Source organism: Apodemus sylvaticus, chromosome 14 (genome assembly GCF_947179515.1).
Source record: "Apodemus sylvaticus chromosome 14, mApoSyl1.1, whole genome shotgun sequence".
NCBI lineage: Eukaryota > Metazoa > Chordata > Mammalia > Rodentia > Muridae > Apodemus > Apodemus sylvaticus.
In genome coordinates, this window is record NC_067485.1 from 73,418,019 (window position 1) to 73,442,791 (window position 24,773).

At 44.3% G+C, this 24,773-nt stretch overlaps 3 protein-coding genes across 3 annotated transcripts in view; 1 reads left to right on the plus strand and 2 right to left on the minus strand.

The window, feature by feature from the left end:
* Positions 1-11,151: 11,151 nt before the first annotated feature.
* LOC127664743 (coiled-coil domain-containing protein 3-like) lies at positions 11,152-17,892 on the plus strand. The gene is made up of 3 exons (XM_052156886.1): positions 11,152-11,603; positions 14,497-14,671; positions 17,488-17,892. The coding sequence occupies exons 1-3, from the start codon at positions 11,230-11,232 to the stop codon at positions 17,533-17,535; spliced, it is 597 nt and encodes a 198-aa protein (XP_052012846.1). The 5' UTR covers positions 11,152-11,229; the 3' UTR covers positions 17,536-17,892.
* An 877-nt stretch (positions 17,893-18,769) lies between these two features.
* The window catches only part of LOC127664873 (ankyrin repeat domain-containing protein 26-like), a 143,584-nt gene continuing 137,580 nt past the window's right edge, over positions 18,770-24,773 (minus strand). The window contains exon 12 of the mRNA XM_052157112.1: positions 18,770-19,168. Coding sequence (XP_052013072.1) covers positions 19,097-19,168 — 72 coding nt within the window. The 3' untranslated portion in view covers positions 18,770-19,096. The remainder of the gene's footprint in view (positions 19,169-24,773) is intronic.
* Positions 22,378-24,773, minus strand: part of LOC127664872 (ankyrin repeat domain-containing protein 26-like) — a 102,630-nt gene continuing 100,234 nt past the window's right edge. Inside the window, exon 15 of the mRNA XM_052157111.1 lies at positions 22,378-23,392. Coding sequence (XP_052013071.1) covers positions 23,221-23,392 — 172 coding nt within the window. The 3' untranslated portion in view covers positions 22,378-23,220. The remainder of the gene's footprint in view (positions 23,393-24,773) is intronic.

Genomic DNA, 24,773 nt, shown 5'->3' on the forward strand with positions numbered 1-24,773 from the left:
GTGACTTTACTGACTGTTACAGTGTTGCTGAGATGTTTTTTGAGAGGAAGAGTGTTTGCTTCATTTAAAAGTCGTCCTTTCTGAACAGGCATTCCTGAATTGTTATCCTTTGTATCTGCTGAGCAGCTGCTGGCCCCCGACTTCCCAGTAAGAGCTGAGTTGAAGCAAGTGTCTTAGGTTCTTGGTCTAACAGATTCAGACTTCCTGCTTATCACCTGGAATCTAAAGTATGGCACCAACCCATTCAGCTGGATTCAAAGGGGATAGCAGAGAGGGAGAGAGCCTGAGAGAAGTCTGAATTTGTAGATGAGAGGGAGAGAGAGGGAGAGAGGGAGAGAGAGAGAGAGAGAGAGAGAGAGAGAGAGAGAGAGAGAGAGAGAGAAGAAGAAAGAGGAGGAGGAGGAGGAGGAGGAGGAGGAGGAGGAGGAGGAGGAGGAGGAGGAGGAGGAGGAGGAGAGGAGAGGAGAGGATGGCTCTGATTTGACCACTTCTGTCCAGTCCATAGGAGGAGGCAGGAGGGAGGATGGCCTGCTTGCCTCGGCCTGGCACAGTGAGCCTGTCTATTGGTGATATGACCTAGTGGATGTCTTGGGTGGGCACCAAGGAGTCAGTCTCATCTTTTGTGCGTGGTACACAGAGGGAATAGCAGCAGGAGAGGCTGGGGCAGTCGTTGGGAGAGCACTTGCCCAGCCTGCACTAAGCCCTGGTCCCAATCCCCAGCACTTCATAAAACAGTGCCTGGAGGTGCACGCCTGTTTTCTCAGCTCGTGGGAAAAGCACACACCGGGAGGCTAGGAAATTCAACTTTATCCTCAGCTACACAGTGAATTCAAAGACAGTCTGGGTGACATGAAACCATGTTTTAAAACAAAACCAACTTCCCCAGACAAAAGGAGATTGTATCAAACCAAACCAACCCCAGGAAAAATAGAACACAGGAGTCACCTCGACAGAGAGGACGGGATAGTTCTGTCCTTGTCTTACTGGAAAGAACCCACCCACGGCAGGTGGGAGACTGGGAGACCACGGAGAGCATAAGGAAGCAAGCTCAGCTCCAGACCATTCCATGGTCCTCTCTTCCTTCCACAGAGCACAAGTTAACCAAGTTCTTGAGTGACCGCTCTAGCGTCAGTAGAGGACAAGGAGTGAGAGAACTGAGCGTGCGTCTGAGCTAAGACCCAGAACTTTCTACTGAAGTAAACATTGAGTCATTGATGGGTGAGGGTTCATGGGGCTCAGTGCCACCCAGGAGAGCTAATGGCAGTCCAGCACAGACGGGGAGGGAAATCACTGTCTTCACTGATGTAGCCACAGGTGAGTTCCATGGGGAAGGCCCTGGAGGAGGCCATTGGGGGTGGGAGGTGGGAAATAACCTAAGATTTTTTTTTAAGCCAACCTCCTTCCAAGTGTGGTATTGTAAGAAAGAGGGGATTAATTTCAAGAATTAGTCTGAAGATGGAAGATGATGAGCTCAGGGCAACACCAGGCAGTGATACAGGTGGGGTGTGGCTCTGTGGTAGAACACCAGTTTAGTGTACATGAATACCTGGGCTCTCTCCCATCACAAAAGAGATTAATTTGTTAAGTGTAAATTAATAAAGAAATTAATCTGCAAAGTATAGAAAAAGATGATCCTTGAAAATGGCTAATTTTAAGGGAACAAAGGAGCAGATCTGCTTTAAAAATTTATTTATAGCCTGGCGATTGTGACGCACACCTGTAATCCCAGCACTCTGGGAGGCAGAGGCAGGTGGATTTCTTAGTTCGAGGCCAGCCTGGTCTACAAAGTGAGTTCCAGGACAGCCAGGGCTACACAGAGAAACCCTGTCTCGAAAAAATCAAATCCAAAAAAAACATTATTTATTTTTATTTTATGTGGATTAGTGTTTTACCTGCTCTTACAATGTAGCTGTGGCTCACCTGGAGCTCATTATATAGACCAGGCTGGCCTCGAACTCACTGAGATCTGCCGGCCTTTGTCTTCTGAATGCCAGGATCAAAGATGTATGCCACTATGTTCAGCTCTATTTGTAAACAAACCAAACTAAGTCATACAGATTTTGGAAGAAATTTTGAAAGAACTAGATAGTCTCTACAAATTAATTTCCTGCAAGATTAGAAGTTGCAGAAATTCTTATCTTGTGACATCTTTGCAGTTTGAGTACTGATAGAGAGAGGCCAGTAAATGCAGAATCAGACACTTTAATTATGATCCTTTTGGGGGCTTTGTTATGAATGAACAAGTTGGACTTTTTCTCCACACCCTCTCCCCCCAAAAAAGCTAAACCATAGCACTGTTTAGTTTTATTTATGTTCCTGTCAAACCTTTATTAACCCTTTAATGAGTTAAACATAGGGATACCCAAACTTTTTACACATTTTCTACTCATCTTTCTTTTAATTACTTTTTATATTGTGTGTGTGTGTGTGTGTTAGTATATGTGTGCCACAGCATATGCATGGAAGTCAGTGGACAACCTTCAAAGTCAGTCCTCTCCCTATATCATGTGGGTTCTGGGGACTGAACTCAGGTAGTCAAGTTTGGTGGCAGCCACCTTTATCAGCTAAGCCATCTCAACAGCCTTTCAATTTAGTTAATTAATAGATTTCTATACTGGCTGGTTTTGTGTGTCAACTTAACACAGGCTGGAGTTATCACAGAGAAAGGAGCTTCAATTGGGGAAGTGCTTCCATGAGATCCAGCTGTGGGGCATTTTCTCAATTAGTGACCAAGGTGGGAGGGCCCCTTGTGGGTGGTGCCATCCCTGGGCTGGTAGTTCTGGGTTCTAAAAGAGAGCAGGCTGAGCAAGGCAGAGGAAGCAAGCCAGTAAGGAACATCCCTCCATGGCCTCTGCATCAGCTCCTGCTTCCTGACCTGCTGGAGTTCCAATCCTGACTTCCTTTAGTGATGAACAGCAGCATGGAAGTGTAAGCTCAATAAACCCTTTCCTCCCCAACTTGCTTCTTGGTCATGATGTTTGTGCAGGGATAGAGAACCTGACTAAGACAATTTCCTATTCATAGCTATGAGTTTCTTACATGCTACCTGGTCCTGTGTACAGCTGGGAAGAACAGGGAAGCAGTTGATGGAGTCTTTGTAACTTTTGCTCAGAGTCTTTATAAACTTTCTCTGTGTTGCTCATACTGTCTGTTACCTACTCCCAAAGCAGATAGACACAGATGCTCTGGATGTCAGGTGGCTCTGCAGGTGCACACTGCCTCCCGTGCAAAGTCTGTGTATCTGGTCAGCTGAGCAAGCCCGGCTGGGGAATCTTGCTCAAGAAGGAGGATGGTGCCCCCTCTGTCTTCCACTGGCCATGACCTCTATCAGATTCCCCTAGGAGACTATGGGAAAGAGACCTTGTTGACAGCGGGTCTGTGCAGGGCCAAGTGCTCTGTGATAACCATATGTGCCCCTCTGGCCAGCGCTCTGGAATTCGAACTTCCTTTTCCATTTCCCTGACTCAGATGTTAAAGGTTAATGAGCTCTACCTTCCTCTGGGCTTGGGGCTTTGTTTATGCTCTGAATTACTAGCAAAGTTCCCTTCTTGACAGTTATGTGTCCTTTTTTTTTTTTTTTTTTTTTTTTTTGGCAGAATCCCATTCTGTCTTCCTGGCTGTCACAGCTTTCACTGTGTAGACAAAGCTGGCCTCAAACTCAGTGAGCTACTTGCTTTTGCTTCCTGAGTTCTGGGATTAACCATACCAGATTTCTTTCTTGCTTGCTTTTAAATAAACAAACAACAAACACTTGTCATCTTTTATTTACTTATCCTTTGACATTCATGTGTGTATAAAATGTATATTGACCATATCCACCCCCAATTCCTCCCTCTCACAGCCTAAAATTCCCATCCCTCCCTGCCTTCATGGCCTTTCCTTTCTCTGCCTCCTTCCTCTCTCCTCTTCCTCCTTCTCTTCCTCTTCCTCCTCCTCAGTCTGTTTTTTCTGTCTCTATCCATCTGTCTCTGTCTGTCTCTGTCTGTCTCTGTCTCTGTCTGTCTCTGTCTCTGTCTGTCTCTGTCTCTGTCTGTCTCTGTCTCTGTCTGTCTCTGTCTCTGTCTGTCTCTGTCTCTGTCTCTGGTAACCCCATCAGTGCTGACTGCTGCAATGCTGACTGATCTGGCTGACTTTATTATGTGCGGATGGACTCACCTCAGTGAGTTCATGAATATATCAGCTCCACCCTGTGCAGAAGACAGAAAGCATTCCATAGCACGCCTCTCCATATTCAGGGTCTTGCATTTCTCCTGCCTCCTTTCCCATAACACCCCCTGAGTCTGACTAGAGAACTGATAGAAATGTCCCAGTGAGGGCTGAGCACTTAGAAGTGTTCCCAGCACCTGACCAAGTTCCTGACCACTCCCAACTCTGCAGTAACAGCCGCCCACTTCCTAGAGAAGCTTTTCTGGCCAAGATTGGGGGTAGTGCCAATCAGTTACCTTTCTTTTTTTTTACTATTATTTTCTGTTAAATGTTTTTTTATCAGCAAATACTCTTTGTAAGTGATACTATGTTACATAAGGACATTTTATACAAGTATATAATTCAGAGTAAGCCTCTTTCCCTGAATCCCCCTTGTTAGTCCTAGTCTGTTTAGCTTCTACTTTCCAGTCACATGTACATATGGTTATGTCTGTCCAAACTCTAGGAACTGCAAATGGGAGAAAATATGTGCTTTTTATCTTTTTGAAAACGATTTAATTTATTTAAAGTCATGATCTCCAGCCATAACCACGTTCCTGTAAATGTCATAACTTTGTTCTTTTAATCAAAAAAGTCCATCCATCTGTCTGTCTGTCTGCCTGCCTGTCTGTCTGTCTCCCTATCTACCTACATATCACACATTTTGTTATCCAGCCCTCTATAGATGGATACCTAGGTTTGTTCCTTAACATAGCTACTATGAACAGTACTTTAGTAAGCACTGATGTACAAGTGTCTCAGTAACACACTGCTTTGGAGTCCCTCACATAAGTGCCCAAGAGTAGTGAGCTGGGTCAAATGGTGGATGTATGTTTAGTTCTTTTCTTCTTTCAGGAAACTGTGTTGTTTCCATAGTGGCTTGTCTAGGGTTTGGGGCAAGTGGACCATGTCACCAGACAGAAGACCTGGGAAGTCTGAGCAGGCTCAGACAGCATCTCAGAATTGAGAATGGCAAGAGTGGTGCTGCCCTGTCAAGTCTTGCTTCTTCTAGAACAGGTAGCCATGACACCCCACTGAGAGGACTGTGGCAACCAGTTATGTAGCATAAAAACCTGGAGTTCTCCATGCTGATGAGGCATCTGGATAGACCCTGAGTGTTCAGTCAGACAGCTTCCCTTCTGAGCATTCCATCTCACCAAGGGTGTTTAATCCCTAATTCATCCTGAGTAAGGATGCATTCACATTCACCATCAAATAAAACAGTTTGGACAATCAAGACTGTCTCTGGGTCAGGATCACTGAGATGGGAGGCCCTCACCGAAATCTCCGGAGAAGGCGTTCTCTCCCCAAGCCCTGCATACACTTGGAACCAAACCGGGTCCTGCCCCTGTCCTGAGCTCAGCTTTTCCCTCCCTGCCTGATGCATAGATGCCTTGAGGGAAAACACGGACCTCGGGCCCCTGTTCCCAACTCCCAGCAGTACCTCAGAGGTGTCTGGGTACACGGCAGACTAGGAACCACAGCAACCATCCCAGATCCTTCTGTTTCCCACCGGAGAAAACACAGACTATGGATTTCCATTGTGGACTGTGTTCTGCCTCCTGGATCGGCTCGCAGGCTGTGCTCCGGTGGTGCTCCGGTCACCCCAGCTCCGGGCACCCCAGCGGCGAGACAGACACCCGCAGCCAGGCACTGGGGTATCTTCTCGTTAGCAGAATCCAAGGGTTCTCTTTCTCCAGATTGCAGGCATCTCAATAACAGCCTTATCAGAGGCCATTGAATCGGCTTTTCTAGCCATTCATTCCCAAGAAAAGGTTACGCTCTCAAAGTCTATTTTTAGCCATACCAATTTAACTAATGAGGACAGCATCTCTACATTCTTCTTCGCTGTGTATCCAGGGCCTGCATCTACAAATTGAAAGATAAATACTAAAAGTTATTTGTTTGAAATGGAAATGTTGAATGATGGATGGGAGGACCAAACTGCTCAGCCTGTGCCAAATAGTTCCATTTAGCATCTAAAACGTTAAACAAGGAGATGTTAGGGGTTTGGTTTGATGTGCTTAAAATGAGAACAGGCATTCTTGAGACCTCATATCCCCTCCTTGAAAAATTAGCCAGGCTGGTTTCCATTCGCTAATGTGAAAAGGCTTTGACAATGTTGTTACAATGTTGTCATCCTGACTGCTGAGCACAGACTCCAAAATGATGCTTAGCCGAAGTGCTGACGGTGGCTAACAGAATAGTTATTGCGTGCTTGTCAAGCCCAGACCTGGACTTTGGTCGCTGGAGCCACGCTTCAGCTGAACAGTGCTTGCTTGGTATGTGTAAGGTTGCAGGTTCGATACTTAGTCCTGCTAACAAGAAGACAAAATAAAAGGTTATATTAGCCAAAATGTTTTTGATTTTTGTTACTATGCTCTATTGGAAGTAACAGTGGATAGACACTTAATCATTAGATGAATTTGTAATGAGCACAGATAATCATTATACGCACTTAACCACCCCCTGTAAATGTATTAATATGCAGAGGAAGAGATATGCATGGTAATATCTGCATTCCCATAATATACCTGTTGGAAAACAAGACTCCACTGGAATCTTCACACACGAAGATCTTCACATCTGAGGAAGGCGGTCCCATTTGGGAGCCTGGAGACCTCAGACAGGGAGCCCTAACCTAAGCCCCATTCCCAGAATCCCCAACTGCCTATAGTTATGTGACCCAGGCAGGCATCGGGCCTCTGGGGACTCTAGTTTCTTTATCTGTGAAATAACTCTGGCTTCCTGCCTCCCAAGGATACCAGAAGGAAGAATGAGCTGAGGTTTACATTGCACACTGGGAGCCTTCCAGAAAGGTCCCGTGGGGCTAGGAAATACGATACACTAAAACAGGAAGAATGACCCTCAGTTTTGGTTGTTTATCTCTGTTTAGGCTCCCAGAGAAAGATGGAAGAAAGGTCTCAACTTGGAGCAAGTAGCATGATTCACACTCAAAACTGCTGGGTTTTGTTTATTTGCTTTCTGTTCACTTTGAGGGGAGAGGGTTTGGAAGCAGATGATGTGATTGCTGTATAGCTCTGGTCTGTATTCAGAGAACAGCGACAGACCTCTGTGTTGGAAACAGCAGGAGGCTGAGTTGAAATGGTCGGAAGTTGGAGTTTATCATCAGGATGGACAAGTTCTGGAGGGCAGGGATGGTGTTGGATGGGTCATTACATCTTCAGTATCTAAGGATGGACGCACAATGCTACCAAGTTGGATGGCCTAAGATGACATTTGCAGCTACGAGACTCGGGAAATGGCTCAGTCAGTCAAGGCTTGCCTTACGAGCACGAGAACCTGAGTTCTCAGGTCAAAGACGAGAAAGCTGGATATGGCGGTGCACACTTATAATTCCCAGAGGGAAGGAAGGAAGCAGAGACAGGCAGATCCCTGGAGCTGGGTGAGTTCCAGGACACACACACACACACACACACACACACACACACACACACATGCATATATAAACACACACAAACATACAGAGAACAAAACAGATTTTAGCTTTGTTCTTTACTAGCTGTGGGTTTCTTTCCAGCAGTGTGCCACTGGGGCAGAAGCACAAGGTGCAGGGCTATTGTGTTCATACCAGAAGCGATACGCATATATTGCTTCGCTCATGGGGCATTTCAGTCTTAGTGACTGTTAAAATGATATTAGCTTTTCTATCACCACCAAGGGTTGGGGGGGCAGTGCTTACACAGGAGTCCTGAGCCTTGGCGTGTGTGAACGTCTGGAGGGCAGTGATGTAATCCTTTTGCACTCTGCTCCTTATATGTATGGGAAGGGGGCAGATCTGAATCTACTTGACAGATCAGTCGCTTAACTGTCATCCAGTCTGACAAAGAGCTTGTCCTTTAAAGATCTTTTATTGTAACTGTATGAAGAAAATATGTAAAAAATATCTTTATGAATGAAAGGGAGTAACCATGGACCTGCCATCAAGATCGAGGCACGGAGCATTCTATTCTCCTATGTGTCCCCAGATAATCCATGCTCTCCTTTCACAGATACAGTGTGCATGCCATCTAGAATGTTCAAAAATGAAACATGCTGGTCAAGCACAGGAGTGTGGAGCGATTTTTATACCACCCTCTGAGCAGTGGCGGCTCGAGTTCTGGCATACTGTATGTTAAGTCCAATGACTAAAGGTCTATTTTGTTCTCCTGATAGGGCCACTGAGGTTTCACAATTACTGCACTGTTTCAAGCATTGTATTTATACAATATAATTTTTAAAATATGAAAGGGCAATGTGCTGGCTGGTTTGATGACAACCTGATACAAGTCAGAGTCATCTGGGAAGAGGGACGCTCAGTTGAGAAAAAGGTTACTATAAGATTTGCCTGTCTACAGGAAAGTCTACAGTTCATTTCCTTGATTAATGATTGATGTGGATGGGTCCAGTTCATTGCAGATGTTGCCACCCCTGGGCAGGTGGTTCTGGATGGTATAAGAAAGCAGGCTGAGCAAGCCACGAGGAGCCAGTCAGTAACCAGTGTTCCTCCATGGCCTCTGCTTCACTTCCTGCCTCCAGATTCCTGCTTTGAGGTTCTGTTCTGACTTCCCTCAGTGACAGAGTGTGTAACCTGAGCATTGTAATGAACCCAGAGATAGCCATTAGTTCAAGTGACACAATTCCTGAGCAGTGACTTGTCATTTGTTTGGACAGATGGGAACTTGGAGGACTAGAACCAGGAAGCGGGTAAGAAGGGCATCTGGGGAGGAAGATGAATGGATGGCTCAGAATGGTCACTGATTGTCCCAGCATCTGTGTCTCACATGAGTGATGACCACTGGGAGGGTTCTTAGTAATTAGATGGACAAACCCTTCCTATATAGTTTCTTTACCCAGTCACCCCCGGCTTGCTCATAAGCTATGAACAGAGTGGCCGTGTGGAAGATAGACAGGCTTTTCACTGGTTCAGCACTTCCTTCATTAAGGCTGGCCTGGTGAAATCCTGCTGAGAGCTTATGGTCAAAAAGACTAACCCCATAACCCCATAACCCCATAACCCCATAACCCCATAACCCCATAACCCCATAACCCCATAGCCCCACATCATTCTCCAGGAGACCAGTCGGCCTCTTGGTTATTTATCCTAACCTTGTTCCATCTTAGAAGGGACAGAGATTAGGTACATTCTGGGCATGAATATGCTCCCCCTGTTCGTGTCCGTGTCAGCAGCACCAGCAATGGCTGTAACTTTAATTTGCAGCAGCAGCAGTGGCAGTGCCTAGCAGCATCAGCCAGGCCTCAGCGGAATTGGGCACGAGTCAGCGGGAGGAATTCAGACCGACAGGGACACCAGGAGAAGTTCTTTGCTGTGTTTCTCTCAGTGAAGCCGGGACTTGAGACCAAGAAGCATCGCAGAGCTAGCTCCACAAGCAAGCCCCTCTCACAGGCCATTGAGTCCTATTTATACTCCCTCCAAACATCATGTGTCCCCCCCATGGGTCATGCCTAAGTCGCATGAGTCCGACTTAGCAAAACCCCATGTGAGTCTGTCTCAGCTGACCTCACTCTGCCAATCCCCCCAGTGCTCGGAAGTAGTAAGAAGCCACAGCACACCACCAGAAGATTTCTGGTGCGTTTCTCTCTACAGAGTCCCAACAAATACAGCTCAACTACTAAATGTAAGGCAGACCAATACATGCGTGTCATTAGCCAAGAATCCTTCATCACGTGTCCTTTCATGTGTTTGCTTTAGCAGAACATCCTTTCACCTGTGTCTGCTTCAGGGAAATGTTCCTTGATGTGTCTGCTTTAGCAAAACATCCTTTTCACTTTTTTCAGGAAATCACTCCTTCAGGTGTTTGCCCCAGCAAGACACCATCCGACACAACTGACTTTCCAAAGACCCCTGAAGCTTCCACATAAAATGGCCTCCCAAAACACCCTGTCTGTCATCATGGCATTTCCCAGAGCACCACTTCTGTTCAGTGTGTCCCATTGCTCCCTTCACAGCAATGGGCTCGCCGCCACAAAATCAACTGGTCTTACCTTGTGTGCCATCACCTGGAAACACCCAGGAAACTGTCAACTGTTGACAGTCAAGGCTCTGAAGTGGTGGGTGTCACCCATGCCTCACAGCTTCAATTGATGGGTCTTGGAATCAATGGGCAGAATGGCTTGCCTCACTATAAAACCCAATAATTATGATTTGGAATTATTTTCATATGGAATATTATAGAATTTTCATTTCTTTCTAACTATCTTGAGTTCTGCTGATTATTTTGATGATCCTATTTTCCAAAGATTGCAGATCACTAGGGAACACACCAGCAGCCCCACCAGAAACAGAAACCCAATGGGGACCAATCTCCACCAGATTTTACAGAGAAGAAAAACATAACTGACCAGCCAGAGAATACATGAGGACAGTCTCTGGGCTGAGAGGCAGGAAAAGATGTTTTGAGTAATATTGGAAGGGCTTTGATTCTGTCAACTTTCTAGGAGAGGAGAGAAAATAGCCAGGCCTATGGCTGTTTATTTATTGACTTTTCTAAACATAAGGGAAAGCCAAGGCTTTAAAGGTAGTGGAGGCAGACAAAACTTGTCCAGCCAGGCCCCAAGGCGCTTGAAGATGAGATTTAAAAGAACAACCTTTAAATTATCTTGTCTGCATAAGTTATAACGTATGACTGAGATATAAGGGGGCTTCAGGACTGAATAGTGTGAATACCAGGTCAGTTTCACAGTCACTAAATCCTTCCTGGGTGTGCTGGTTTGAATAGGCATGGCCTGCACAGACTCATGTCTTTGAATATGTACACCACAGGGAGGTTTGGCCTTCTTGCAGTAGATGTGGCCTTGTTGGAGGAAGCTTGTCACTGTGGAGTAGGCTTTGAGGTCTCTGCTCAAGCTCTGCCCAGGGTGGTGATCCCGGTCATACTGCTAGCCGCGTACCCAGCTCTCCGGAGCGCTTGCAGCCGAGTGCCCCGGCCGCGGTTCCATGGTAGGCGCTGCGGGCTTCCCGGCTCCCCGCTGCCCCCGGCACCCGGGCGGGCCATGCGCCCGGGCTAGAGCTTAGCCGCCGGCATGCCGCTCTCACTGCTGCTTGCCGCGCTCTGCCTCGCTGCCTCCCAGGCGCCCGCGCGAGCCTGCCAGCTGCCTTCAGAGTGGAGACCCCTGAGCGAAGGCTGCCGCGCCGAGCTGGCCGAGACCATCGTGTATGCCAAGGTGCTGGCGCTGCACCCCGAGGTGCCCGGCCTCTACAACTACCTGCCGTGGCAGTACCAAGCTGGAGAGGGAGGGCTCTTCTACTCCGCGGAGGTGGAGATGCTGTGTGACCAGGCGTGGGGCAGTATGCTGGAGGTGCCCGCTGGCTCCAGGCTCAACCTTACCGGTCTGGGCTACTTCTCCTGCCACTCCCACATGGTGGTCCAGGACTACTCCTATTTCTTCTTTGTAAGGTGAGCCTGCCCCCCTCTGCGGGCTACCTGTAGCAAGTCAGAAGAGCCTCAGGGAGCCCGCTCCTCCCACCCCCACCCCCCCAAAAAAACTAAACAAGACTTAGTAGGCTGTTCATTCTCTCTTTGCTGTCTTCTACGAAGATCCTGACCATCCTTGGCTAAAGATGTTTAAGATACATATATGCTTTTGGAGTACTAAGCACAGACTGGGATTAAAGGCAAAAAGATCGAGGTGCTTTTTTGTTTATGAGACCGGGTTTTTCTATTTTCCCCGGGTTATCTTCCTGCCTCAGTCCCCCGAGTGCTGGGATCAAACGCTCATGCTATCAAAGTGCTTTCCAAACACCCATTCGACATTTTGAGAACGATGACCTTTGCCATCAGTTGGTGGGATTCTGTCTGGCTTCTCGAAGTTCTGTCTGAACTTCTCAAGTGTAAATTTCCAGCCAGTTCCCTCAGAGGCCGCTCTCATGCTCCTCCCCTCCACCAATTCCCATCTGGATAAAAGCGAGAAGCAAATCATGATAGAAGCTCGCGAAGCTCCTGGGGAAGCCCTGTCGGTTAAGGTACACCAATGCTCTCCTTTCCTACCCACTGGATGCCAGAAAGCAGCTCCCTGCCCGGCACCGCCCCCAGCCCTGTCCCCCTCTCCCCAGGTCTCAATCTTTACCAGCTGCCCTGTAATTCAAATTAGCAGAGCTTTACTGAGAGCCCGCTGGTGGGAAAGGTAAAGACCCCAGCACCACAATGCTTTGAAGAGTGCAGAAGGGCATCAGGCAGGTGGTGGATCCTATGTAGACACCTCCAATCTTGTGACAGCAAATCCCCCCAAATTCAGTTCATTTATATCGACTACTGAATTCAACCTAAATCTCAATTCGACCTAAATCGCAGGTGGAAAACAGCAGGTGGAACCCCCAAGCTTTGTGGGTTGTTTCTAATTCAAATTAAGATGGATCTAGAACAGGAGAGAGAGAGAGAGAGAGAGAGAGAGAGAGAGAGAGAGAGAGAGAGAGAGAGAGAGAGAGAGAGAGAGAGAGAGAGGCCAAGGTAATAGCCTCAGTCTTACCAATTGTACCAAGGTTCTCGGGAAAGATTCTGACCACTAGCTGCAGATTCAGTTTTGAAGTCTCTGAGAGAGAAAGTGGTGATCTCCGCAGCAGGGGATCCGTAAACTCAAGGCCACATGTGCTTTCCATATTGAAGACAGGCTAAGTTTAGAATGTGTGTTCTGCTTTGCGTTGGCAGTTGTGAACTGCGTACCAGATTAGGGTGATTTCTTAAATTTTTTTTTCTGTAATTGTCTGGAAAGTATAGTTTCTAAATAAAGTCAGCCAGCACTGCAAGCGTGCCTTGTCTGGATACAAAGAAATCCAAGCCGGCCTTTTATGTTTGTATTTAGGGGAAACACTGAAAGCCCAGCTATAAAACAACTGGACGCGGCTTTATTTTCCACTGGATGAAAGCTCTGGAAGGAGCAGGCACTGTTGGACTTTTGCTCATTATTGTATTTTTTTTTTAATCACAACATGGTCCAGTGACTGCGCGGTGGTCAGCCAATGTTTTCATCTCTTGCGGTGATCTGTTGGCAGAAAGTCACACAAGGCTGTGATGGACTGTCTTTTCATAGGGCTGTCTTGCCCTGAAGTAGGCTAACAGCTGCACACCAGGCCTTCCTCCTCTGGTCCAGCCTTCTTCTCCCCTCTTGCTCACTCGCAGTGACTGAGAGAAAGCAGAGAGGGTTATTTTGGCTCATTCTCTGGCTGTGTGGCCCTGTACACTGGGGCAGATGACTGAGGCAGTGCTCTGCAGAAGAGCTTCATCCCTTGGCCAACAGGAAGCAGACAGGAATATAGGTGGGGTCACAGCAGGATATAGTCCCAGAGGCATCCCCCCACCCCCCCAGTGAGTTATTTCCTCCAGGTAGATCCACTCTCCAGAAACTTCCCACCCCAATTGGGTTCCAAGGTTGAAACAGAGCGGAAGAGGAACATCTCCAATTCAAACTGGAACCCTTAGGCTAGAATTCTCATCTCTTTTTCCTTTCTATTTCTAATAAACACTTTACACTTGAGCGTGTGAAAACATTCATTAATATTTGCACCACATTCACTGTGTGCCAAGTTCTTTGTTATCCTTGTGCCTGTTGGATGTGTGTGCTAGGTGTGTATGTGGTGCATGCACTGGAGTATGTGTGGCATCTTTTTCTGTCTCTATCCACTTTATTTCCCTGAGATAGGGCTTCTCATCGACCTGGAAACTTGCCGTTTTGGCTAGGCTGGGCTGGCAGGTTCTCAAGATCTGCCCGTCTCTGTTGCCCAGGGTTTGTGTTACTGGCATGCCCAGTCACAACAGGCTTTTTATGGGGGTGCTACGGATTTGACCTTGGGTCCTCACACTTGAGCAGGAAGTGCTCTTACCCACTGAGTCACGTTTACAGTTTTCCATTGTGATCCCCATGATAACACCAAGAGACTATATTCTATTACAGTCCTGTTGTAGCAGACAGGAAGACAGTGGTGCTTAAAGAAGAAGCTGGCTTCGCATCACAAGCCCAGTGTAGCAGTGAGGCTTAAATCCAGGTCACATTACAACTTCTGTCTGCTCACCAGGAAGCAACGGACATTATAAGACATGGGAGACAGACCCACAGGAATGCCAACACCTGAGACCTTGTGCCTTGTCTAGACTCCATTCTTTAGAAACGCTTAAGCTAGACTCAAGCAAAGAAGAAAGCAATGAGAAGTGTTAATGGTAGAAGTCCCTTCCTGAGAACCATGCCAGACTTCATGGTGACATTAGCAAGACAGTTTCTGTCCTTTGTAAACCAGACTGCATCTGGCCCATCTCCATTCGCCTCACCTATGTCTCTGCTTTGACCCTTTCCCCTTAGGATGGATGAAAATTACAATCTCTTGCCGCACGGAGTCAATTTCCAAGATGCCATCTTTCCAGACACACAGGAGAACAGAAGGATGTTTTCCAGCCTTTTCCAGTTTGCTAACTGTTCCCAAGGGCAGCAGCTGACAACTTTCTCGAGTGACTGGGAGATCCAGGAAGACAACAGGGTAAGAACTGGCTGCACAGTCTGTGACTTGGCAGAACAATAAGTCATATTGTCTATGACAACTAAGTCATGGTTGAAGGCATCAAGAATGATCTTCTAAATGATGTATCCTCCTGTCTCTCTCCCAGCTTGACACAGAGCAAATGCAGTGCAAACACTAGTGGGCATTATTACATGCTCAAGTGTAAAGTGCTTGTTAGGAATAGGAAGAAGTCAGACGAGACAAGAGTTATATCCTACGTGTTCCAGTTTGAATTTGAGATGTTCACCTTCCTCTCTGTCACAGTCTTGGTACCCAGCTAGGGTGGGGGGCTGTGGACGTTTCAGAAGATCCACCTCCCTGGAGCAGATAAATCACTTGGGCTATGCCTTTGGGACTGGATCCTGCTCTGGCTAGTTCCTGGATTCCTTTTTTTGCTTCCTGTTTGCCATGAGCTATTGCTACTCCTGGGCTTTGGATGCCCAAGGGTTAGTGCTTGGTAAGGTGTCTTCACAATGTAGGAACGAGATGAGAGGAGGGCACGCATGTCTCAGGTTCCCTTGATTCAAAAGGGAGACCAAAACCAAAGCCATATTGCACTCATTTGATTAAAATATGTAAATCTCTTGGCCTAGTGCTTAAGAGTGTTCAGTGTCTGTAAGCCATTATGACTGTCCTTGTGACTGACCGTCTAAGGCAGTGGTTCTCAACCTGTGAGTTTTGAATCCTTTGGGGGGGGTTCTAATGACCCTTTCACAGGGGCTGTGCATCAGATATATATCAGATATTTACATTATGAGTCATAACGGTAGCAAAACTGCCATTATGAAGTAGCCACAAAATAATTTTATGGTTGAGGGGTCACCACAACATGAGGAACTATATTAAAGGGTCAGGGCATTACGGAACTTGAGAACTACTCATTTAAGGAATTTTCTTGGAAGAAAAGGAAATGAAATAAAAGGGTTCTCAGAGCTAACATTCCGTGCTTTAAAAAAACTTTTTTTTTTTTTTTTTTTTTTTTAGATTTGGTTTGTGTGTGTGAGTATTTTGCCTAGATGTATGTATGGATACCGTATGTGTGCCCAGTTCCTGGGGAGGGTAGAAGAGGGTGTTTGATCCTGTGGAACTGGAACTTTTGGATGGTTGTGAGCCACAACGTAAATCCTGGAAATCAAACCCAGGTCCTCTGGAAGAGCAGAAAGTGCTCTCAGCTGCTGGGTCTCCTCTCTGGGCGGTGTTCCATGATTTTAAGCGTGATGCTCTCTTTAAAGCTTACCGGGTAGCCCAAGAGGCTGGAGTCAGAGTTAAGATTACAGTTGAGTATGGAATAGAAAGGGATCTCCTAATCTGAGCCAAATGCCAGCAAGGGGGAACTTTTAGGGACCGTCGGCCCTGATGAGATAGAGTCAAAACAGGCCTGTGGGCTGCTGGCCTGTCACCCCCTGTCTTCTGTGCAAAGCAGATTTGAAGTTAAATGACCCGAATCTGAAGAAGGTCTGATGTGGCTATCAAATCCAACAGTGGCCCTAATTTATGGCATAAAGAATCACCTTGGATGTATCTGGTGGCCCCATTCTTTCTTCCCATGCGCGGAGGGGTTGAGAGCCACACCGTCTTGTCTGGTGGCTTGGCCTAGGGAAGTGCCTTGTTCCTGTAAGCTTCGTCAGGGATCCTTGGCCCCCAGAACCATTCTCTTACTCTCACAGAAAAGCTGTGTCTGTCATGGGCAAGGTTGTCCAGACCAAAGAAGCTACTCATTTGCCTTTTCACACACTGCGAGGTTCCTGCCCTAGAGCCACCCTATTGACAGCAGTTTAGGGTCTCCTCGCTTTTCTTCCATGCTTTCTGAGAGTTTCCTTGGGTTTGCCAACCTGTGTTTTGTTGCAGCATGGTCCTGGGAACCTGCTTTGTTTTCTCCCCTCCCCCACAGCATGTGTGAACATAGGAGTGTGCTGGTGCACTTGCCTGTGTGATGGAGATACATGGAGGCTAGAAGACTTCTGGCTTTGGTCTTCAGGCCCAATATTAGTTACTTTTTGTTGCTGTGCTGAAACACTGTGACTGGGGTGACTTATAAAAGACAGCGTTTAATTAAGCTTACAGTTCAAGAGGGTCAGAGTTCCTAATGGGCAAGGCAAGGGCGTGGTGGCAGGAAGAGCAGAGAGGCTTCTTGATCCTGAAGCAGGAGACTGAGAGAACTGGACAGGGTGCCAGGCTTTTGAAACCTCAAAGGCCACCCCTACCGGATACACTTTCTCCAACCAAACCATAGCTCTCAATCCTTCTTAGACAGTTCCACCAGCTGCAAACCAAGTATTCGAACCCCATAAGCCTGTGGGGGCCACGCTCATTGAAGCCACGCACTCTGCCCTTTTGTATTTCCAGACAAGGATCTTTTATTGATGTGGAACTCACCTAGCAGACCAGGCTGGCTGGCCATCAAGGCTCAGGTGTCCCTGCCACCTCTGCCTTTGCTGTGCTGGAATTAGAGGGGTGTGTCATAATGCCTAGATTTTTTGTGTGGGTTCTGGGGAATAAGATCCAGGTCTTTATGCATTCATAAACACTTTACCAGCTGAGCCTTCTCTAGTCTTGGTTTCCTGTGTGTGTGTGTGTGTGTGTGTGTACTCTTCCACATCTTGCTTTGTCCTCTACATTAGTCACTTGAGGCAGTATCTTTTATTGAACCTGGAATTAGACTGGCAATCATCAAGTCTAAAGTATCTTCCTATCTCTACCCCCATTCCCCCAAGCACTGAAGGAAAGGCAACTTTGGATCCATATCATGGGAGGCCACCAAGGGCTGACACTACCATGCTCTGATGTGTTTACAGAAAAGAGGCAGGTGCAGCTGCCCTCTGAGAGGCCCAATCAGCAGCTGACTGACACAGAAGCAGATACTTACACCCAACAATTGGACTGATGTTGGGAACACCAATGGTTTAATTAGGGAAGGATTGAAGAAGCTGGAAGGGTCTTTATGAAGATCACCATTCTCAACTAATCCAGACCCCAAGGAGCTACCAGAGCCTGAGCCACCAACCAGGAGCACAGAAAAGCTCGTCCAAGGCCCCTGGAACATATGTAGCAGGGGTCTGCCTGGTCTAACATCAGTGGGAGATGATGTGCTGAAACCTTGATGGACTTGAAGCCCCAGGAAAGGTGAGGCCTGGTGGGGGAACCACCCTCTCTGAGGCAAGAGGGAGGAGGAATGGAATGAAGCATAAGAGGAGGACTGAGTGGGGAAAATTACTAGAATGCAAATAAATAAAATTACATAGATTAAATAATCGCAACTCCTTTAGTAATGTCGTTATGAATTTCCATAAATACCTTCACTAACAGATTGTATATTTAAATTTTCCCACAGGTTGTTTTATTCTAATACATGAGGGTAGTGCCAAGAGATCTGCAATCTAAGAGGTGCTTGGTGATGGGGATGGTGATGCAATGATACTGTCATGTTGTGAGTCTCACTCAGCTCAGGCTTTGTTCAGATCAGAATACTACTGCTGTGTGTATGGGGAAAGCCAGTGGGGATTAGGGATGCATAAGAATGAAGTATGACACACACACATATGAAAATGCTACAATGAAATCCATTTGGAGTAACCTAACAAACTTAAAAATAAAGACTTCCCTTTCCATAGATTTGTATGATCTTGCAGAACTTGCCTAGAACAGCGACCCATAGTGTAGTTGTTTGACTTTTGCCTTTTTCCTTCTTTTTGGTAAATTCATATTTAGCCAGCCACTGTCGCATTGCTCATTTGGGTGGCCCAGACGGGCCATCATTAAGGGGGCAATTGTCAGGGAAAATACAAAAGACCATAATTCTACAGCTGAGATAAACTCAATCTCTTATTTGTTTTCAAACTTCTGTTTTTGGTGATTTGTTCCTAGAAAACAAACTTAAAGACATAGCAACATATGTAGGAGACCTCAGTGTCTAAGAATACCAGTTACAAAAAGGTACCTGTGACAGAACAAAAGGGCATATGGGGTGGAACAGAGGAACTTTGAGCCCTTCTGATCTACAAATAAAAAATACTTCTCTAGTCCCAGATTCCTCCACTATCTCCCAGACTTCTCATTAAGAATCCAATCTCAAGGATCTATCTCTCTCTGCAAGGTAACTGGAGGTCTTCCTTTTCCTCCCCTTGCAAACTCTCTCTGCTGTGAGACAAGTATTGGGTGTGGCTACACTTGTGAACCCATGTCTTCCTGATTTGCTTGTCCCCAACCCTGTGCTGAATTGAGTGAGGTAAGCTGTAGATAGGATACCTGGAGACAATATCATCCTCTCACCTCCACACAACATTCTGAATTAGTCAACAAAGTTCCTTGTCTAACATGAAGAAGAGTGCTGGAGAGATGAGTCACCAGTTAGGAGCACTCACTCTTCTTCCAGAGGTCCTGAGTTCAGTTGCCAGAAACCAGGGACTAGCTCACCACCACCTGAAATGGAGATCTGATGCTCTCTTCTGATATGTCTGAAAACTGTGATGTGTACACCTATACATTAAATAAATAAATAAATAAATAAATAAATAAATAAATCTTTTAAAAAATAAAATTAAATGAAGACAAATGAAAATAAGCTGGCTAGGGTGATAGAGTTCACAGAGTAGCCATGGGAATACAGAGAACCAAGAATACAGAACTGATGATTTGCACCACTGCCCCACACAGTCTGACAAGATCCCTATATAAAATGACAACACAAGCACGTTTTTGGATCATGTGTGTACATCATTTTTGGAAGAAAAGATGACTCACAACAGAATGTATAAATCCCAAAGATGTCTGCCTAAATCTATGTACATATTTGCAACAGCAAAACTATGACGTTTAAGGTGTTAGACCCACTCTCACTATACTAACTCAAAAAGAGAAATTCCAAGTGTCTTAGTGTAATGTGTCCAATCAGAATAAAAAGTATCCTGATTTTTTTCAATTAAAATTGAGGCATTGTGTGACTGAGACACTCAAGTATTAGTTCCAGATGAGAAAAATATATGAAAGACTTTGTGAGAGACATAAGAAAATAAGTAAAATATGTCCATGAACTTCATAAAGTTTTATCTAATATTTTTCATGCTAAAGCATGCAGTCTCTCTGGTTATCATGACATCTAGCTCAAAGTGCTCTACTATTAGCCTAAGCCATAGATGGCTGGAGACAGGAATGTCTCACCAACAGCTTATCTAACATATGCTCCATGATGATTGACTATGTGGTTTATATATGAGATAAAAGAAAGCAAAGCAAGCAGGTATGAGGCACTGGCCTGAGGCAACAAACAGTCCCATGCAAGTGTGCCCTTAGGGCTCAAGAACTAGAATAGTAATTAGACTTAGAATTCAGAATAGACAGGTGCTCCACTGGCAATGCACCTGGCCAGCTGTTGGTTCATAAGTAAATTAAATCAACATTTTGTTCAAAGTCAGTATTACCTTATGAAACAACTTATAGTTTTTGGCTATTGGGGGTTTGGCATATTTGAATGAACTATTTCGAGTAATAGTTGACAGACTGAACAGATATTTGAAAAGCACAGAATTAAAGAAATTATTTTAATTTAAAAAATGCTTGGTGTATAACAACAATCCCAAATCCCAAAGCATGATCAGAAGGCTGATACTGAAAGACAGTGGATTTGAGGATACACTGAACAAGGTCCTTGGTCAAAAGCAAACAAATGCATCAAGGTAGACATGAATGTTTTGCAAGGATGTGAGTCACTGCAGTTGTGGGGGACCTATGAGGTCCTGAGTCTGGTTATAGCCTCAAGCACAAAAGGGTACTTGTTGATTGTCACAGCAATTTAAGTTATGCCTATTTGAAGTACTACTTGATCAAAACATGAAGTGAGCCAATTTTACATTAGATGTAACTGTAGAACATTTTTAAGACTTGATCTCAGAGAAGGAAGGGTAACTCAGGAGTGGAGCTTGTTTAAATTTTGCAGGAATCCACATATTTCGTTGCAGAACAAAAGGGAAAAAACTGTAGTTATTAAAAAGAATTTTACATGCTAAATATAAATATAACTTACAATATTAGCCATAAAACTCACAAACTTGCTAAGGATAATTTTATTATTTATCTACAAACTCTAAAAATAACAAATACAGTATAGGCTTAGCTACATAGAGTTGAGTATGTAAACCAGAATTTGAAATTTGCAAGTGAACATGAATGTCAAAGCCAATCATCACAGCACAGACACTAAGAGATAGGAATTTATCCTCTATGACAGTAATCAAAGCCATGAGTTTTCATGTTTTAGAGAAAGGTCATTTAATAAAGGTGAAAAGGAAATCTGGACATAGAGCTCTAAACTTTGATAAAAATTTCTCCTTAGATTTAGACAAAATTCAAAGAGACATTGACCATAAAAACATTCAAAGAGACACACTAAGGGCCAGAGATAATAAACTCAGTACTGGTTCCAGGTATACCATATCTTATCAGACCTTTGCATCATTTGCTATAAATTTAGACAGCTAGATGCTGTACGTTACTATAATATTTGCATTGCTAGCTGAAATAGCCACATCTACAGAATTTTAGGACCTGTGTTATTGCGTTCTTGCTTAACCATAAGATTTTGATGAACAACAGCTCAGTATCTTATGTAGGCCATGCAGCAGAGGTGTTCTGTCTTGCACATGGACAGAAGGACTCCATAATGTAAGTAATACATTATGGAGTTCTGTCTTGCACATGGACAGAAGGACATTTACAATCTTCCTTATGAAGTCCAGCATGATCTAACTAATCCAAGAAAACTGCAAGTGCCACAGACCTCCTTTGTCCTTGAAAATATTAAGAGAATTATCCCTTCAAAATAGCTTGGATCCCATCTTTGCTTATTTCAGAATTCATCATGCTCCTGTAAAAGGATACATTACCCCAATTTTGCAGTAATAACTGATGAGAATTGCCTGTATTATGACATATTTAACAATTTCACATTCATTCAAGGTTTGTTTGAAGTGGACCAACTTTTATGGCTTGGAAATACTTACACCATTGCCCTGCCTTCAAAAACATGAAAAAGTTCTGATGAAAACTCAGCTAGTTCTCTTTTTTAAAGTACACAATAATGTAAGTAATACATTTAAAGATGCAATTTCAGTGTAATACTGTCCTAGACACCTTTAGATTTCCCCCTCTGTGTGTTTTACATTTTATACATAAAGCCAATAAAAATATGAAGCAAAGGGCTTCTCTCTACACAAATATAACCTGCTGTTCCATGTTTCTTCAGAGTTTGTTTGAGGCTAGCCTGGTCTACAGAGTGAGCTCCAGAACAGCCAGGGCTGCACAGAGAAATCCTGCCCCAAAAAACCAAACAAAGCAAAAAAAGAGGTTGTTGAAATGAACATTTTAATAGTAGCGATACACACTGAAAATAAAACTGCAACAGATTTACAATTCTTGTAATTGCACTGTTTTATTTCTGTACGTAATTCCACCATCTCAACAATTATATGTATCAACATGAATATTATCTCTATTCACTGTGTCTTTGCAATTAAACTATGACAGAACATACTTACTGGGTGCTCCTAAAAGCCGTGATAGTTTTAGGGAAATTTCAAATAAGAAAATTTTCAAATAAATGGGATGAAGAGAAATTAATATTATTAGTGGATAATATGAAAAGTTTCTGCTACTTTCCAGAAAGACTTTTTCAGGTAAAATATTTTCTGAGTTACATTTTGGAACCCTTTTACTAAAGGATAATTAAGCAAGATTACTGATATATATGCTTTCTTATATATAAAAATATTTAAAACGCTTAACAATGGAGGAGTTTTGTGTGTTTCTTGTGATTTTTCCTGGATGTTAAGGTCTTGGGGTGATGTATTGTTGGTTTATCGTTTTGCTTTGTTTAAATTTGGTATGTTTGTTCATTTGTTGGACCATTTGTTTTCTAAAGAGAGAAAATATGGATTTGCCTATGTCAGAGGAGGGGAGGAATTCTTAAAATCAACTATGCACATGCGGTTAAGAGTTTAACTTTCAATCTTTAAGTGAAAATGGTGGATATGACCCCAAAAATTGTTTATAAAACCACTAAATACTTAAGTCCCAGATAAAACAGTGTCACCTGAAAGGTAAAAATGGATATAAATAGGAATACACCTTAAGTTGTCTTGATGTGCATGCCACACCTCCTCTGTTATAGCCAGAGGACAACACTAAAGAGGTTCACTCCTCATACTACATGGGGTCCAGGGAATGAACATTGTGGTCAAATGGTGACAAGAACCTCTACCCACTGTGTCTTGTCAACAAACATTCAGGTTTTGTTGGAAATATCATTCAAGTTCCAATTGGAAAGAAATTTAAAATATTCCAAATATGTTCTATTTACTGACTCAGGTTAACAAAGGAGCATATCTGAAAAATGAGAATTTTGTGTCAGCTATACACTTCAGTGGTTCATCAGACTTAAAATACAATACTATCAGAAACCTGAAACACTTAGAGAGACAAAAGCATAGCTAACCTTATTAAGCTATCCCACCAAGCTCTCCTTCTTGAATGTGGACTTAAATCGTGGCCCCTGTGCTGTTGAACCCAAAGATATTCTGAAGACTGCTGTCACTGGTTCCCTCTGAGACAGATCTGTGGTGAGTGTGGATGTGCGACAGCCTGTTCATCCTTCTCTCAGAAGCAAGCCTGGACTTGGTGTTCTGTAACTCCACAATACTGCTGTAAATACTGCAGAGGAAAACATTTCATGTCACATACTTTTCCTAAATGACTCCCAAAATTGTATTTTGACAATTGCTATAAGAAGAAATGTGATTTCTGTTTAAACATTCTTTTACAAGTCAAAATATTTCAGAGAATGACTACTATAACAATTGAAAGTTTAAATTACTATAATTACTTCAGACAATTCAAAGGTGATTTGTTTTTCCCAGGAGGCATATACTTTTATTATATATTGGCATAATATTGAATGATTAATTTTAGTGTTCATAGATGTACAGAAAATTTTAGAAAACGTAACATGAATATTCCATTTATCATTTTTTTTTTGTTGTTTTTCGAGACAGGGTTTCTCTGCATAGCCCTGGATGTCCTGGAACTCACTCTGTAGACCAGGCTGGCCTCAAACTCAGAAATCTACCTGCCTCTGCCTCCTAGAGTGCTGGGATTAAGGGAGTGTGTCACCACCACCTGGCGATTATTCTATTTATAATTTAAGTGTATAACAATGATATATGATACATAATTTTATTTTTTCATTAAAAAGCATTACAATCTGATCATAATTTTCACCTCTGTCAAATTCTCCAAGGTTTTACCCTCTCCCTACAAACCCAACTCCATGCCTTTTCTTTGTATTTCTTTGTGACCAGCAAGAAGCAAAAGAGACTAAGAAGCTACACACACATATTCACAAAATCAGAAATCAAAAAATACAGGCGAGCCGGGCAGTGGTGGCGCACGCCTATAATCCCAGCACTTGGGAGGCAGAGGCAGGCGGATTTCTGAGTTCGAGGCCAGCCTGGTCTACAGAGTGAGTTCCAGGACAGCCAGGACTACACAGAGAAACCTTGACTCAAAACGCCCACCCCCCCTAAAAAAAATACAGGCGAAAATCAATAAGACAAAAAATGTCTAAACAGCCTGAGCAGCCTCATATTCCATCTGGACCTCCAGTCTCCTCCCTGTCTGCCCAACTTCTTCTATTGAGCCTGAAACACACAGGTAAGCTTCCAGTCCCCAACCCATCTTCCCTGCTTTCTGAGTCCTCTGGAGCAAGCCCACATGCTCTGAGCAGCCGGATGTCCCAGGGGAACCTCCATTCTCCCCCTATTCTCTCTTTCAACCTTCAATAGGTCTGCAGCTACTTAACCACAGAGACCTTCAGATCTATTACCACACAATCTAAGGATATCGATCAGAGGCCTGCCCTAGGAGGACCATTGTATTTAAGACCCCCTCCACGCCTACTATAAAAGATACATCAAAGGACCAAAGTCATACAGATGGAAACACGTCCTAAAAAGAACATAATTTAAAAAGTCAGGCCAATATGACACCTTCGGAGCACAGATAAACTTCTAGAGCAAGCCCAGGATATCTTATT

Excerpts from the sequence above, each read along its gene's own strand:
- LOC127664743 (XM_052156886.1), top strand. The coding sequence starts at position 11,230 with ATGCCGCTCTCACTGCTGCTTGCCGCGCTCTGCCTCGCTGCCTCCCAG. Across the intron at positions 11,604-14,496 it reads TCCTATTTCTTCTTTGTAAG|GATGGATGAAAATTACAATC; the intron begins GTGAGCCTGCCC and ends CTTTCCCCTTAG. Across the intron at positions 14,672-17,487 it reads AGATCCAGGAAGACAACAGG|AAAAGAGGCAGGTGCAGCTG; the intron begins GTAAGAACTGGC and ends ATGTGTTTACAG.